General features: G+C 47.9%; 1 protein-coding gene across 1 annotated transcript in view; it reads left to right on the plus strand.

Annotated features, from left to right (window-relative positions):
• Window positions 1-13,418, plus strand: part of LOC142656077 (guanylate-binding protein 3-like) — a 28,514-nt gene extending 15,096 nt beyond the window's left edge. Inside the window, exons 2-11 of the mRNA XM_075830945.1 lie at window positions 5,832-6,042; window positions 6,203-6,330; window positions 6,659-6,768; window positions 7,270-7,457; window positions 8,067-8,327; window positions 8,432-8,712; window positions 9,363-9,575; window positions 9,681-9,783; window positions 9,903-10,096; window positions 13,096-13,418. Coding sequence (XP_075687060.1) covers window positions 5,868-6,042; window positions 6,203-6,330; window positions 6,659-6,768; window positions 7,270-7,457; window positions 8,067-8,327; window positions 8,432-8,712; window positions 9,363-9,575; window positions 9,681-9,783; window positions 9,903-10,096; window positions 13,096-13,314 — 1,872 coding nt within the window. The 5' untranslated portion in view covers window positions 5,832-5,867 and the 3' untranslated portion in view covers window positions 13,315-13,418. The remainder of the gene's footprint in view (window positions 1-5,831; window positions 6,043-6,202; window positions 6,331-6,658; window positions 6,769-7,269; window positions 7,458-8,066; window positions 8,328-8,431; window positions 8,713-9,362; window positions 9,576-9,680; window positions 9,784-9,902; window positions 10,097-13,095) is intronic.
• The last annotated feature ends 3,549 nt before the right edge of the window (window positions 13,419-16,967 follow it).

Here is a 16,967-nt window from a genome sequence, read left to right on the forward strand (position 1 = left end):
GATCTCCACAGCACATGTATCCCCTCTCCACAGGACATGTATCCCCCTCACCACAGGACATGTATCCCCTCTCCACAGGACATGTATCCCCTCTCCACAGGACATGTATCCCCTCTCCACAGGATCTCCACAGGACATGTATCCCCTCTCCACAGGATCTCCACAGGACATGTATCCCCTCTCCACAGGACATGTATCCCCTCTCCACAGGACATGTATCCCCCTCTCCACAGGACATGTATCCCCTCTCCACAGGACATGTATCCCCTCTCCACAGGACATGTATCCCCTCTCCACAGGACATGTATCCCCTCTCCACAGGATCTCCACAGCACATGTATCCCCTCTCCACAGGACATGTATCCCCCTCTCCACAGGACATGTATCCCCTCTCCACAGGACATGTATCCCCTCTCCACAGGACATGTATCCCCTCTCCACAGGATCTCCACAGGACATGTATCCCCTCTCCACAGGATCTCCACAGGACATGTATCCCCTCTCCACAGGATCTCCACAGGACATGTATCCCCTCTCCACAGGACATGTATCTCCTCTCCACAGGACATGTATCCCCCTCTCCACAGGACATGTATCCCCTCTCCACAGGACATGTATCCCCTCTCCACAGGATATGTATCCCCCCTCCACAGGACATGTATCCCCTCTCCACAGGACATGTATCCCCTCTCCACAGGACATGTATCCCCTCTCCACAGGATCTCCACAGGACATGTATCCCCTCTCCACAGGACATGTATCCCCTCTCCACAGGACATGTATCCCCTCTCCACAGGACATGTATCCCCTCTCCACAGGACATGTATCCCCTCTCCACAGGACATGTATCCCCTCTCCACAGGACATGTATCCCCCTCTCCACAGGACATGTATCCCCCTCTCCACAGGACATGTATCCCCTCTCCACAGGACATGTATCCCCTCTCCACAGGACATGTATCCCCCTCTCCACAGGACATGTATCCCCTCTCCACAGGACATGTATCCCCCCTCCACAGGACATGTATCCCCTCTCCACAGGACATGTATCCCCTCTCCACAGGACATGTATCCCCCTCTCCACAGGACATGTATCCCCTCTCCACAGGACATGTATCCCCTCTCCACAGGACATGTATCCCCTCTCCACAGGATCTCCACAGGACATGTATCCCCTCTCCACAGGACATGTATCCCCTCTCCACAGGACATGTATCCCCTCTCCACAGGACATGTATCCCCTCTCCACAGGATATGTATCCCCCCTCCACAGGACATGTATCCCCTCTCCACAGGACATGTATCCCCCTCTCCACAGGACATGTATCCCCTCTCCACAGGACATGTATCCCCTCTCCAACGCCTTACAGACCCCCCTGTAGATAACGCCATACAACCCCCCCTTGTAGATAACGCCATACAGCCCCCCTGTAGATAATGCCATACAGACCCCCTGTAGATAACACCATACAGCCCCCCTGTAGATAACGCCATACAACCCCCCCTTGTAGATAACGCCATACAGCCCCCCCTGTAGATAACGCCATACAGCCCCCTGTAGATAACGCCATACAGACCCCCCTTTAGATAACGCCTTACAGACCCCCCTGTAGATAACACCATACAGACCCCCCTGTAGATAACACCATACAGACCCCCTGTAGATAACACCATACAGCCCCCCTGTAGATAACACCATACAGACACCCTGTAGATAGCGCCATACAGCCCCCCCTGTAGATAACGCCATACAGCCCCCCTGTAGATAGCGCCATACAGACCCCCCTGTAGATAACGTCATACAGACCCCTTTGTAGATAATGCCATACAGACCCCTCTGTAGATATTTACAAAGGGGGCTGTATGGCGTTATCTACAGGGGGGGCTGTATGGCATTATCTACAGGGGGGGGACTGTATGGCGTTATCTACAGGGGGGCTGTATGGCGTTATCTACAGGGGGGTCTGTAAGGCGTTATCTAAAGGGGGGTCTGTATGGCGTTATCTACAGGGGGTCTGTATGGCGTTATCTAAAGGGGGGGCTGTATGGTGTTATTTACAGGGGGCTGTATGGCATTATCTACAGGGGGGGCTGTATGGCGTTATCTACAGGGGGGTCTGTATGGAGTTATCTACAGGGGGGACTGTATGGCATTATCTACAGGGGGGACTGTATGGCATTATCTACAGAGGGGGCTGTATGGCATTATCTACAGGGGGGTCTGTATGGCGTTATCTACAGGGGGGTCTGTATGGCATTATCTACAGGGGGGACTGTATGGTGTTATCTACAGGGGGGTCTGTATGGCGTTATCTACAGGGGGACTGTATGGCATTAACTACAGGGGGGGCTGTATGGCGTTATCTACAGGGGGGTCTGTATGGCGTTATCTACAGAGGGGGCTGTATGGTGTTATCTACAGGGGGGTCTGTATGGTGTTATCTACAGGGGGGTCTGTATGGTGTTATCTACAGGGGGGGCTGTATGGTGTTATCTACAGGGGGGGCTGTATGGTGTTATCTACAGGGGGGGCTGTATGGTGTTATCTACAGGGGGGGCTGTATGGTGTTATCTACAGGGGGGGCTGTATGGTGTTATCTACAGGGGGGGCTGTATGGCGTTATCTACAGGGGGGGCTGTATGGCGTTATCTACAGGGGGGTCTGTATGGCGTTATCTACAGGGGGGCTGTATGGAGTTCTCTGCAGGGGGGGCTGTATGGAGTTCTCTACAGGGGGGGCTGTATGGCGTTATCTACAGGGGGGTCTGTATGGCGTTATCTACAGGGGTGTCTGTATGGCGTTATCTACAGGGGGGGCTGTATGGCGTTATCTACAGGGGGGCTGTATGGCGTTATCTACAGGGGGGTCTGTATGGCGTTATCTACAGGGGGGGGCTGTATGGTGTTATCTACAGGGGGGTCTGTATGGCGTTATCTACAGGGGGGGCTGTATGGCGTTATCTACAGGGGGGCTGTATGGCGTTATCTACTGGGGGTCTGTATGGCGTTATCTACAGGGGGGGCTGTATGGCGTTATCTACAGGGGGTTCTGTATGGAGTTCTCTACAGGGGGGCTGTATGGCGTTATATACAGGGGGGGCTGTATGGCGTTATCTACAGGGGGGTTGTATGGCGTTCTCTACAGGGGGGCTGTATGGCGTTATCTACAGGGGGGCTGTATGGCGTTATCTACAGGGGGAGCTGTATGGCTTTATCTACAGGGGGGTCTGTATGGAGTTCTCTACAGGGGGGTTGTATGGCGTTATCTACAGGGGGGCTGTATGGCGTTATCTACAGGGGGGCTGTATGGCGTTATCTACAGGGGGGGCTGTATGGAGTTATCTACAGGGGGGGCTGTAGGGCGTTATCTACAGGGGGGACTGTATGGCGCTATCTACATGGGGACTGTATGGCGTTATCTACAGGGGGGGCTGTATGGCGTTCTCTACAGGGGGGGCTGTATGGTGTTATCTACAGGGGGGGCTGTATGGAGTTATCTACAGGGGGGGCTGTATGGCGTTATCTACAGGGGGGACTGTATGCCGCTATCTACAGGGGGGGCTGTATGGCGCTATCTACATGGGGACTGTATGGCGCTATCTACAGGGGGTCTGTATGGCGTTCTCTACAGGGGGGTCTGTATGGAGTTCTCTACAGGGGGTCTGTATGGCATTATCTACAGGGTGGCTGTATGGCGTTATCTACAGGGGGGGCTGTATGGAGTTATCTACAGGGGGGGCTGTATGGCGTTATCTACAGGGGGGACTGTATGGCGCTATCTACAGGGGGGACTGTATGGCGCTATCTACATGGGGACTCTATGGCGCTATCTACAGGGGGTCTGTATGGCGTTATCTACAGGGGGGGCTGTATGGAGTTATCTACAGGGGGGGCTGTATGGCGTTATCTACAGGGGGGACTGTATGGCGCTATCTACAGGGGGGACTGTATGGCGCTATCTACATGGGGACTCTATGGCGCTATCTACAGGGGGTCTGTATGGCGTTATCTACAGGGGGGGCTGTATGGCGCTATCTACAGGGGGGCTGTATGGCGTTATCTACAGGGGGCTGTATGGTGTTATCTACAGGGGGGTCTATATGGCGTTATCTACAGGGGGGCTGTATGGCGTTATATACAGGGGGGGCTGTATGGCGTTATCTACAGGGGGGACTGTATGGCGCTATCTACATGGGGACTCTATGGCGCTATCTACAGGGGGTCTGTATGGCGTTCTCTACAGGGGGGCTGTATGGCGCTATCTACAGGGGGGCTGTATGGCGTTATCTACAGGGGGCTGTATGGTGTTATCTACAGGGGGGCTGTATGGTGTTATCTACAGGGGGGTCTGTATGGCGTTATCTACAGGGGGGCTGTATGGCGTTATATACAGGGGGGGCTGTATGGCGTTATCTACGGGGGGCTGTATGGCGTTATCTACAGGGGGGGCTGTATGGCATTATCTACAGGGTGTCTGTATGGCGTTATCTACAGGGGGGGGCTGTATGGCGTTATCTACGGGGGGGCTGTATGGCATTATCTACAGGGTGTCTGTATGGCGTTATCTACAGGGGGGGCTGTATGGCATTATCTACAGGGGGGCTGTATGGCGTTATCTACAGGGGGCTGTATGGTGTTATCTACAGGGGGGTCTGTATGGCGTTATCTACAGGGGGCTGTATGGCGTTATATACAGGGGGGTCTGTATGGCGTTATCTACAGGGGGGGCTGTATGGTGTTATCTACAGGGGGGTCTGTATGGCGTTATCTACAGGGGGGGGCTGTATGGTGTTATCTACAGGGGGAGCTGTATGGCGTTATCTACAGGGGGTCTGTATGGTGTTATCTACAGGGGGGCTGTATGGTGTTATCTACAGGGGGGTCTGTATGGCGTTATCTACAGGGGGGGCTGTATGGCGTTATCTACAGGGGGGGCTGTATGGTGTTATCTACAGGGGGGCTGTATGGTGTTATCTACAGGGGGGCTGTATGTCGTTATCTACAGGGGGGGCTGTATGGCGTTATCTACAGGGGGCTGTATGGCGTTATCTACAGGGGGGCTGTATGGTGTTATCTACAGGGGGGCTGTATGTCGTTATCTACAGGGGGGGCTGTATGGCGTTATCTACAGGGGGCTGTATGGCGTTATCTACAGGGGGGCTGTATGTCGTTATATACAGGGGGGCTGTGTGGCGTTATCTACAGGGGGGCTGTATGGCGTTATCTACAGGGGGGTCTGTATGTCGTTATATACAGGGGGGGCTGTATGGCGTTATCTACAGGAGGGGCTGTATGGCGTTATCTACAAGAGGGGCTGTATGGCGTTATCTACAGGGGGGACTGTATGGCATTATCTACAGGGTGTCTGTATGGCTTTATCTACAGGGTGTCTGTATGGCGTTATCTACAGGTGGGCTGTATGGCGCTATCTACAGGGTGTCTGTATGGCGTTATCTACAGAGGGGGCTGTATGGCTTTATCTACAGGGGGCTGTATGGCGTTCTCTACAGGGGGCTGTATGGCGCTATCTACAGGGGGGCTGTATTGCGTTATCTACAAGGGGGAGTTGTGTGACACCCAGAGTGGGGGGGCCCCAGTCAAAAGTTTGCTATGGGGCCCAGTCTTTCCTAGTTACGCCCCTGTTAGGGGGTGTAGATTGTGAGCACCTGAACAGAGGGATGATGGGAGTGATATGTTATGTGTTTGACAGGGACATTAGAGTGTAAGCTTCTGTGTACAGCGCTGTGTGATATATTAGCAGTAGGAAATATTCTGACATATGATACACATTATGGATACTTTCAGTTGTTCCCACATTTCTATCCTTTCAGTCGTGTTTCGTTCCCATTACATTTGGAGATTTGAAGATGGACCTTCCAGTGTGTCTGATCGAGAACACAGCAGATGGAAAACTTCAGGTTAATGCCAAAGCCGCCGACATCTTGTCCCGGATCACCCAGCCAGTGGTGGTGGTGGCCATTGTAGGCGTCTATCGGACAGGCAAGTCCTACCTTATGAACAAGCTTGCTGGATCTCAGAAAGGTGAGTCAGGATGGGGGAGTAGGATCAGAGACAGAGCACAACACAGGTATAATATACAGATGTAGCAGTGCCAATGCAGTCATGTATAACATTATAATCTAACAATGAAGTGAGACAAACTCAGCTCTGCTACATCTGACTGCATCTGCTGTTCATTCAGGCTTTGATTTGGGATCAACTGTACAAGCTAAGACCAAGGGCATCTGGATGCGATGTCTTCCTCATCCCACTAAGACAGGTCACACTCTGATTCTACTGGACACAGAAGGTCTTGGAGATGTGGAGAAGGTCAGTCAACAGCAGGAAGTTCATATGTTACCATCTTATTACAATGTTTGACTATGGGGGATATTTATAATGGACCAGCAGTCTTAAAGCCTTTCTTCATTTCTTAGTCAATGTCTCCCCCAGACCCATCTTTTAGATCTTAGGTGGCTGCAGCTTTTCTTTTCTGATTGGGGGACGTCTTCTGTTCCCCTCATAGTTCAGTACTTGACGTCTGTGGACAAGTGATAGACATCGAGGCAAGCCTGCGGAATATCATGACCATAGTCATTCTAGATGTCACTGGTTATGGTTGACGTAGCCCCAGTCTGGTAATGTTCTGATGTTACAGGGAGACAAGAAGAACGACATGTGGATCTTCTGCCTGGCCGTCCTCCTGAGCAGCGCTCTTGTCTACAACAGCAAAGCCGTCATTGATGAAGATGCAATTGAGAAACTACAGTATCCTTAAAGGAAAGTTCCATCGAGAAGAAAGTTCTAAACTGCAAACATAGACTTTTTTCACTTCCCATAAATGTTGAAGCATTTTCTTGACTTGTCATGTGGTCGCTATACCTCGTACGATGGCCTTTCTGCTCACTTACGTAAATGTCTACAGAAGTTTTAGTCTTCCAGGTCATCATATATCTAGAAGGGTTGAGTCAAAAGCAATCTTAAAGAAGTTTCAAGAGTAGCTTCCTCCATTTATTACATACAGTGAAAGGCCATGGTACATGTAGACAAGAGGGGACTCCATGCCCAAGGTCAACATTGTGTTGGAGACCAGCACTCACCATGCGGAAAAAGAAAGGATCAAGCAGAGCCCAGTAGTAGCAGATTTGGCCTCCCTATGGTATATATGATCAGGGTCTGACACCATCACGATGTCTAAACAAGTGGATCTAGAACTTTTTGCCTATTCGACACTTTTTAGGTTCTTTTACCCTTAATTCCTCTCTGCAGCTATGTGGGTGAAATGGCTGAGCTCATTAAAGTGAAATCTAAAGACAATGACGACGATGAAGCCGAGTATTCCACCTACTTTCCCATCTTCATATGGGCGGTGAGAGACGTCACCTTAAAACTGGAGTTCAACGGGAAGCCGATCACTGAGGATGAATACCTGGACAATGCTCTGATGTTGCAGAAAGGTAAGAAACCATTGTAACAACAGTATTGCATGGGAATTAAAAAAGGAAGGTCTTCTTCGTAGGTATGAAAGAGGCCGCTGATGTGTCTGTAATAAAGCCCAGCAGACGGAGATGCCCAGTTCAGGTTGGCTCCGTCCTCCATGGGGTTTCCTCTTCTTCATGTAGGCCCCTTGGCCTGGAGTTATACACAATCACTATCTCATTATAGATATACCGAGGTTGGCAATATGGAAGTGTGAGTGTGTAGATAAACTGGAGATACCAATAACCGTAAACCAACTCACTCTCCTGTACTGTACCTTTAATTTAACCCCCCATCGCCCACGGGGTGTACAAGCTTCAGCAATGTGGATGTATATAAAGTATTATCAAACCACAAACAACGTCCACTTCTTGTCTGAAGTCTGGAATTCCTGATAAAAAGGAGAAGCAGCTCTGTCTACATTGCCCAATCTAAATATGGGCAGTATGATCTGTGCCCGTCTTATAGGAGGGCGATGCCACCCTCAGCACAGGTCACTGGTGCCGTCCTTCTAATGATATGGGGAGAGCAGTGGATGGGAATCAGTGATGTGGACATATTCTGCCTCTGTTTTTTGTCTTGAAAAGCTGAAAATGCGCAGGAAAGTTTGGAGAAGGTCGAGCAGCACAACAAGTACAGAAACTGCATCCGCATGTATTTCAAGACTCGCAAGTGCTTCATGTTTGACCTTCCTACTGGGGATAAAGAGGTTCTCCAGAACATGGACGAAGTGTCTGAGGATCAACTGAGTCCTGAATTTATGGCCCAGACAAGGAATTTCTGTGACTACGTCTATAAGGCAGCTGAAGTCAAGTATCTGGATAGCGTGCACAGAGTTACTGGGAAAAGTGAGTATTTGCAAAGCATCGTCTGTGTTCAGATTATAAGACCAGTCTGAGATTGTGTCTACGTGTAGATATTGGATGTTCTTCTAGCCTTTCATTGTTCCTAGCTCTGGCCCACCTGGCCGCCATGTACACGGAAGCTATAAGCTCTTCTAATGCCGCCTGCATGGAGGATGTGGTGACCAATATATCTGTGGCGGAAAACACTGCAGCTGTGAAGGAGGCGACACAACATTATGATAACAGGATGAAAGAAAAGGTTACGCTCCCCACCGAGACACTCGACCAGATTATAGAGCTCAGCGAAGAGTGCGAGAAGGAGGCGCTACAGATATTCATAAAAAGATCTTTCAAGGACAATGACCGCCGCTTCCACACACAATATCTGGTACGTCGTCAATACAAATGTAAACACAAGAATAAAATCTTAGAAAAGAAGTTACAAAACATTACCGTATGAGAAGTCGATAGAAGGAAGTCAAGTGGCTTGTGGTTCACAGCGGGGTGGGGGGGGGGACTTCAGATGGGATTTCATTGCTGAACCAATCAGGGGACTGTTCTGAGTGATTAATATGGTGATTGGCATATGGTAAATAAGAGAGAAAAAACACAATGGTTCCCCAAATCTAATGAATCCCCCAAGTCAGTCCCACCCAACAGTCTCCTCTCCTCGTGTCCAGACATTGCAGAACTCACAATGGGGATATTGGGAAGACTATTCCAATGGGAATGATTCCAGGTGGTTCTTATCAATTCAATTCACTGAATCACATCAAAACCTTAAGATGTTTATGGTGTCTTATTGGTAAGAAGGACATAGCGACCCCTCTAAAATCTAGACTCTAGTAGAAGCTGATAGTACAACAGGTAGATTTCACACCGACCTTCCTGGGAATGTCCAAATACTGTCTGTGTCTGAGTATTTTTGTCTCTTATTAATAGTAACGGAGCGGTATGGGAGGTAAAATCTGTTTTTCTTGAGTAGAAGATCTTGACGTTGTGGACTTCTATCAGTAACGGGTATTCATATATTTATAGAAAATCATAGAGCAGCAGAAAAGTGAATTTTTCAAGAGGAATGATATGGAGTCTCGTACACGTTGTGAGACGTTGATCCAAACACTTTCCCAAGACCTCGAGAACTCTTTGAAACAAGGGTCATATGCAACATTGGCCGGGTACCAGATGTTTAAAGAGGAAATGGAACGCATAGAAGAGAAATACAAGAATGAGCCAAGGAAGGGCACAAAGGTGGGTGCTGGGTCCACCGGACATTGCCATCGGGATGTATCCAGAGGCCTCATACCAGTCCCGGAGTTGACCAGTTTCGCTTTCTCTTCTAACTCTAATTTTTAGGCTGAGGACGTTCTTCAGGAGTTTAAGAAATCTAAGGAACTGGTTGGTGTTACCATCATGATGAATGACAAAGCTCTTAGTGATCAGCAGAAGAAAATAGAAGGTGAGTGGCCAAAGTGACGGCTTTGGTGAATGATTTGCAGGTTTAGCAAAGTAAAGAGTCACCCAGCTGCTCAACGTAGACGTGGCACGATTTAATTATTTTCCTTTTTCATCCATCAGAAGAGAAAAGGAATAAAGAAAAACAGGAGCTAGAGAGGAAAACGGAAGAAAGTCAACGATGTGCGGAGAACAAAAAGACGGAGCATCAAAGGAGGATCTTTGAGGAGCACATAAGAGAAGTTCTAGAAAAGGAGAAGAACGAGCGGCGCCTTCTACAAGAACAACTCCAGACTGTCCTGCTGGATAAGACAAGAGTAAGTCGTGTAATTCACATTGTTAAAGCCGGACCGCCGCCATCTGCAGTTATTCTAAGCTGAGTCTAAAGTCAACCACCGGCGTGACACAAAACAGGTCAATTATTAAGGCTGGCATTTCATAGGCCGGTCTTACATTGAAGTATTTCGGATAAAATGTGGCAAATTTATTAAGAGGTCGCACATCCCTTTATATAATTGGTGCATCTTGGACTATCCTAATGGCGGAAATTCAAATCCAGGCCTGATACAAGCAGCTGTAGATTTACGCTATAATTTGTGTTAATTTTTGGCGCACTTAAAGAGGCTGTCACCAGTTTATAACTGCCCTGTCTCCCACCTAATCTAACAGGCGCTTTAACCCCTTCCCGAATTTTGACGTATGGCTACGTCATTGCCGGGTAGGGGAAGTGTGGAGCGGGCTCACGGAGTGTACGTTACAGCCGACACTTCACAGTAACGAGCGGTATCGTGCTTGAGCGTGATCCCGCTCGTTTAACCCGTTAAATGCCGGAGTCAATAGCGACCGCGGCATTTAAATTGTTAGAAAGAGGTGGGTGACCCACTCTAGCAGCTCACCACGCCCTCGCAATGCAATCGCAGGGTAGCAATAGTTGCTATGGCTGCCTGGGGGCCTAATGAAGGCCCCCAGGTCTGCCATCTTTGTGCTCCTATTAAGCCCTGCCAGAGAAGCCTGTCAGAAAGACGATATACTGCAATACCTTAGTATTGCAGTATATAGTGCATGTGATCCAATGATCACTGGTTGAAGTCCCCTGGGGGGCCTAATAAAAAAAAATAATTTGTAATTAGGAATAAAAAAAATATATATATTAAAAGTTAAAGAACATTTTTTCCCCATTTTCCCCTTAAAGCATTGTAAAAAAAATAATAAATAAACATAATTGGTGTCGCTGCGTCCGTAGAAGTCTGAACTGTTACAATGTATCACTATTTAACCCGCACGGTGTACGCTGTAAAAAAAAAACATGTAAACACCAGAATCGCTATGTTTTTTTTGTCACCTCATCTCCCACACAAAATGGAATAAAAAGTGTTCAAAACCTCGCATGTACCCCAAAATAGTATGATTAAAAACGACAGCTTATCCCGCAAAAAATAGGCCCTTATACCACTTAATCCACGGAAAAATAAAAAGGCATGTATGGCATCCACTTCTCTTCATTCATGCCCATCTTTATTCACAGCACAGCGTGATCTCGCGAGATGACGCTGTGACGTGACTTCCTCCCGCAGGTCCTTCACCGGAGCCATGGAAGACTGAACAGACGTCGCCTCCAGCTGTGCCAGGACATTTATCTGAATCTGCAGCGGCTGGAGGCGATGTCTGGTCACGCTCCCATCGCTCCAGTGAAGGACCTGCGGGAGGAAGTCCCATCACAGCGTCATCTCGCGAGATCACGCTGTGCTGTGAATAGAGATGGGCATGAATCAAGAGAAGTGTATGACGCGGATTGGCCAGTGTCATACACTTTTCTGTACAACTCCCACTTGGTGAAAAGTAAAAAAAGGCCCAGTTGGGCATTTAGAACAAATTTGCATAAAACTAAAAATGTTCAGAACTTGTTCAAAAATAAACGGTTTTCAAAAAAGAAAAAAACCTGTTGTTCTCTACATTACAGCGCCGATCAGATTAGGTAGGAGACAGGGCACTTATAAACTGGTGGCAGAGCCTCTGTAATAATAAATATGCCACAGACCAGATCAGTTTATTGAAAGCCACTAGTCCCAGGGTTGGATGAGTAGCCGAGGACCCTCCAGGAGTCACAGTAAAGTTCAGCAGAAGACGACCCTCTTTGGGGTGAGTTTGGAGCCATTCACTTGACTCTAAGGTCTATTATTGATGGGATGGTTCAGTAATAACCTATTAGATCTAATTAACCCCTTGACGCACCAGGAGATGCCTGTACGTCCTGGTGTGGGGATTGAAGTATGGAGCGGGCTCAATATTACAATTTAAAATGCCGGAATCCCTTGTTTTTGGTCACCGTAGTGCTAAAAAAGAATTTAATAAAAAGGGATCAAAAAGTCGTACGTACCAAAAACTGATACCAATACTACAGCTCGTCCCGCAACAAATAAGCCCTCACACCGCTCAATCAACGCAAAAAAGTTCTGTCTCTCAGAATATTCCAGTGACAAAATGTATTTATTTTTTTAATAATTAGTGTTTTCCCTGTGAAAGTTGTAAAACATAAAAAAGACGGTATCAATTTGGTATCACCGTATTGACCAGCAGAATAAAATTAATTTGTCGTTTTGACCGCACGATGAAAGACATAAAATAATACCCAAAAAGAAACGGAGGAATCACAGTTTTTTTTCCGATTCCACTCTGCAAAGACAGTTTTTTCCATTTCCCAGCACATTATATGGTACTTTACATAGTGACAATGGAAACTACAACCCCTCCTGCAAAAGACAAGCCCTCACACCGCTCCATTGACGGAAAAAAAAAAAGTTATTGCTCTTGGAAGGTGGGGAGTGAAAAACAAAAAAATGAAAAATGTCTGTGACTGTGAGGGGTTAATGATCTATCCTGTGTGTGCAATCATAAGAAAGACTCTGAGTGATTGATAGACGCACATGTTCTGTATAGATGAGGGTGGCCCTCAGAACGATCTCCTCTGGAGGGCCAATCCCACGCCGCCTGCGAATATTTATGGGTTTACAATAATATTCCCCTCATTTATCACATCCAGACCCCGGCAGATCGAACTATTGTGACTCCATATTGTACAACAACACGAAGAAAACATTTTTTATCCAGAGTTTCCCTTTAAGAACTGCAGGTAGAGCCGACACTTCATCTGCGAGGCAGCCTATACCGGACCCTCTCCTTAGGATTTCTGCAGAGACCCCCCAATGTGATGGGGGGCCGACATATTCTCTCTGATGTCATTCATATCATCATTATTGCCATATTTTCGGGGCCCTCCTGCAGGTGTCATGACGCTGCTTTTCTCTTGTCTTCGCAGGAGCAGGACATGTACAGGTCCCAGGGGTACAATGACCACGCCAGGATGTATGAGGAGCAGATTAACGATTTACGGAATAAGAGAGAAGAATTAGGCTCCCCCGGATGGATGCCGCTTGTCGTAAAGACTCTGTGCTCCGCCGCTTCGTGTGTCTTGCCACCATTTGTTAAAATAGGTGCCAACTTTTTGTCAGGTTTTGTGCAAATGTTTAATAAATAGTTTGTCTCTGAGGAATTGTAAGAAACCAATAAAAACACCCCGAGATTATAACAGTGACGTCATGACAATCTCACTCTGGAATAAAAGATATCTGCAGACTTTGATTTCAATAGAATTTTTGTTTTATTTTTAATTTATTTTTCTTCTTTTCCAGACAATTTCTTAGGGTAAGATTGTAAAAATGGCGGGGGTCTTATTTTGGGGGAACTGACGATGACTCCAAAAGAAATAATATTTCCCGGAAGGGTTTTAAAAATCTAAAAATCTTTTTTTTAGTACTGTATATGAGCTACGCGTTTCACAATGCGCCGATGCCTGCGTCAGCCATGATACTTGTACCCTACCCAGAGACCAGAAATATTTATGGGTTGCCCATGGGACAGGTTATATCTGGTATTGTAAATTAATTAATTTGCAATACCAGACACAACCATGGGACAGATGTGGCGCTGTTTTTGGAAGGAGTCATTATTTTTTAATCCTTTACAACCCCTTTAAGATAAAACATAACCTGAGACTCTTGGGCCACAACACTATCACGTACCATCCCTAGTACAGCTGCCTTCTTATATGGCGGGGCGCCCCCCTCAGGTATTAGGGTGTGACTACAACCTCTGCACAGCTTCTAGTTACACCCCTGCTTAAGAAGTGAATTGATTGATGATTATCTATTACCCGGAGATTTGATGCATGCGCTTGAAGCTTTTTGGGGTTTACGGGTCGTTCATGCGATATTGTTCAGTTGTAACTTGTAAATGGTCCATCCAATGACTACAGTGATTTGTGGCATGCACAATGATGGTGGTGATGATCCATTATAACAGTTGCTGATCGCTGATCATTCGTTACATGTAAAGGAAGTGGAAAGTACAGAAAAGAGGAATAAAGCGAAAGGATCCGCAACACAAGTCTCTATAGTAATCTGCAAATTCAGCGAAAGCAGAAACGACCGCCGACCATAGATGTAGAAGACGCCTCAGGAGGGGGAGGGGAGCTCTCTGCAACCCGGCCTGCAAATCTTCATCCCCACCGATAGCTCCGTGTGACAGGAGCAAACGAGTGCCGATCAATGATGTCTCGCTGCACCGGCCAAAATCAGCCGCTGTAATAGGGACTTTACAGTCACGATTATCTGTAATATTCAGCTCTGTTCATCCAGGCTCATGAGTATAACTACATTATAGACTGACACAAAGGCAATAGTTTCCTCCCAACCGGTGAGCCAAAGGTTGGTGATTACGGATATAAATGTACCAGGAGGGCTGAAATTAATTTGTGGTCGAAATGCGGCCAAAAACATTTGATTGCATGTGGTTTTACCTCAAAACAACATATAAATACAGGAGCCGGGTGGATGTGTTGGGGGAAGTGGTCAAACTCACAAGTTAAGCAGCAAGAAATGATCAATAGTTCCAAATATCACAAATAGAACTGATCAGATTTTGGAAACTGCCATAGAGCATAGTCATGGGGAGGAGTCATGGGGAGGAGTCATAGGGAGGAGTCATGGGGTGAAGTCATGGGGCGGAGTCAGGGGCAGAGTCTTGGGGCAGAATATTAAGGTAAAGTCTTGGGGTAGTGTTTTGAAGCAGAATTATGGGGAAGAGACTTGGGCATGAGTCATGGGCCAGAGTTATAGGACAGAGTTATGGGGCAGGGTCACGGTGAAGAGTCCTAGGGAAATGTCAAAGAGCAGTCTAGAGGTGTTATTGATGCAGAGTCATGGAGCCGATACAAGGTGCAGAGTCTTAGGGCAGTGCCATATAGAAGAGTCTTAGGGAAACGTTTAGGACAGAGTCATGAGGCAGAGTCCTGGGACAGAGTATTGGAGCAATGTCAGGGTAGTAATGGCGCATAGACATGGAGTATAGTCTTGGGGCAGAGTTTTGGGCACTAATTGGGCAGAGTCATGGGGTAAAGTCTTGGGGCAGAGACATGGGTCAGAATTATGGGGCAGAGTCATGGATCAGAGTCTTTGGAAAATGTCATAGAGCAGAGTCTAGGGGCGGTATTGATGCAGGGTCATAGGACAGAGTCATGCAGCAGAATCTTTAGGTAGAGTAATGGAGAAAAATCAAGGAGCAAAGTATTAGGGCAGTGTCATGAAGCAGAATCATGGGGCAGAGTCATGGAGCAATGTCGAGGCAATCATGGGGCATGAAGAAGAGTCAAGGGGCAGAGTTTTGTAGTAGATTATTAGGGTCAAAGTTTTGTGGCACTGACATGAGCAGAAACTTTGGGCAGAGTCTCGGGGCAATGTCATGGAGCAGTGTCTTGGTGCAGAGTTATTAGGATGAATCTTGGAGCAGTGACTTGGGTCAAAGTCATGGAGCAGGGTTTTGGGGCACTGTCATTGGGCAGTGTCTTGGGGCAGATTCTTGGGAAAAAGTTATAGAGCAGAATCCTTGGGAAGTGTCTTGGGACAGTGTATTGGGCAGAGGCTTGAGGTACTGTCATTAGGCAGTGTCGTCTTCTGGGCAGATTCTTGGGGCAGAGAAATGGGGTGGAATCTTGAGGTAGAGTAATGGAGCAGAATCTTAGGGCAGTGTCTTTGCGCTGTATCTTGGGACAATGTCTTTGGAACAGAGTCTTGGGGAAGAGATATGTGGTAGAAATTTGAGGAAGAGTCATGAAGCAGAGGCCTGGGCAGTCTTGGGGCAGGGCTATGGGGCAGAGTCATGGGGCAGAGTCTTGGGGCAGGATTGTGGGGCAGAGTAATCGGGCAGTGTCTTGGGGCAAAGTAATGGTGCAGAGTCCTGGGGCAGGATTATGGGGCAGAGTCATAAGGCAGAGATCTGGGCAGTCTCTTGGGGCAGAGTTATGGGGTAGAGACATGGAGCAGAGACATTTGAAGAGACTTGTGGCAGGGTTATCAGGCAGAGTCATGGGGCAGTTTCTTGAGGTAATGTCTTGAGGAAGAGGTCTGGGCAGAGTCTTGGGGCAGAGTTATCGGGCAGGGGCCTGGGCAGTTTTGGGGTAGATGTCCAGGCAGAGTCTTGGGGCAGGGTTATGGGGCAGAGTTATGGGACATAGTCTTGGGACAGAGTCATGGGGCAGTGTCTTGGGGCAGTCATGGTGCAGAGACTTGGGGCAGGATTATGGGCAGTCATGGGGCAGAGGTCTGGGTGGAGTCTTGGGGTAGAGATATGAGACAGAGTCATGGGCACGAGGCCTGGGCAGAGTCCTGGGACAGACGCCTGGTCAGAGTCATTGGGCAGTATCTTGGGACAGTGTCTTGGGGCAGAGTCCTAAGTCAGTGATATAGGGTAGAATTTTTAGGCAGATGCATGGGACAGAGTCCTGGGCAGTGTCTTGAGGCAGAGTTATGGAGCAAAGTCATAGGGCAGGATTATCGGGGCAAAGTCACGAGGTAGAAGGCTGAGCAGAATTTTGGAGCACGGTTATGGGGCAGAGTCTTGGGGTTCGATTATCGTTCAGAGTCATGAGGAAGAAGTATGAGCAGAATCTTTGGGGCAGGATTATGGAGCCCAGTGATAGGGAAGAGGTCTGGGTAAAGTCTTGGGGCAGGGTTATGAGGCAGAGTCATGATACTGTGGGTTAATGTTCACCGCCTTCTTGTCCTGCCCTGATATTACAGTTTCTAGCTCACGTTTCCTTGATTGCAATAATGATGCCTTTCACTTTCATTTTGT

Source organism: Rhinoderma darwinii, chromosome 6, assembly GCF_050947455.1.
Source record: "Rhinoderma darwinii isolate aRhiDar2 chromosome 6, aRhiDar2.hap1, whole genome shotgun sequence".
Taxonomy (NCBI): domain Eukaryota; kingdom Metazoa; phylum Chordata; class Amphibia; order Anura; family Rhinodermatidae; genus Rhinoderma; species Rhinoderma darwinii.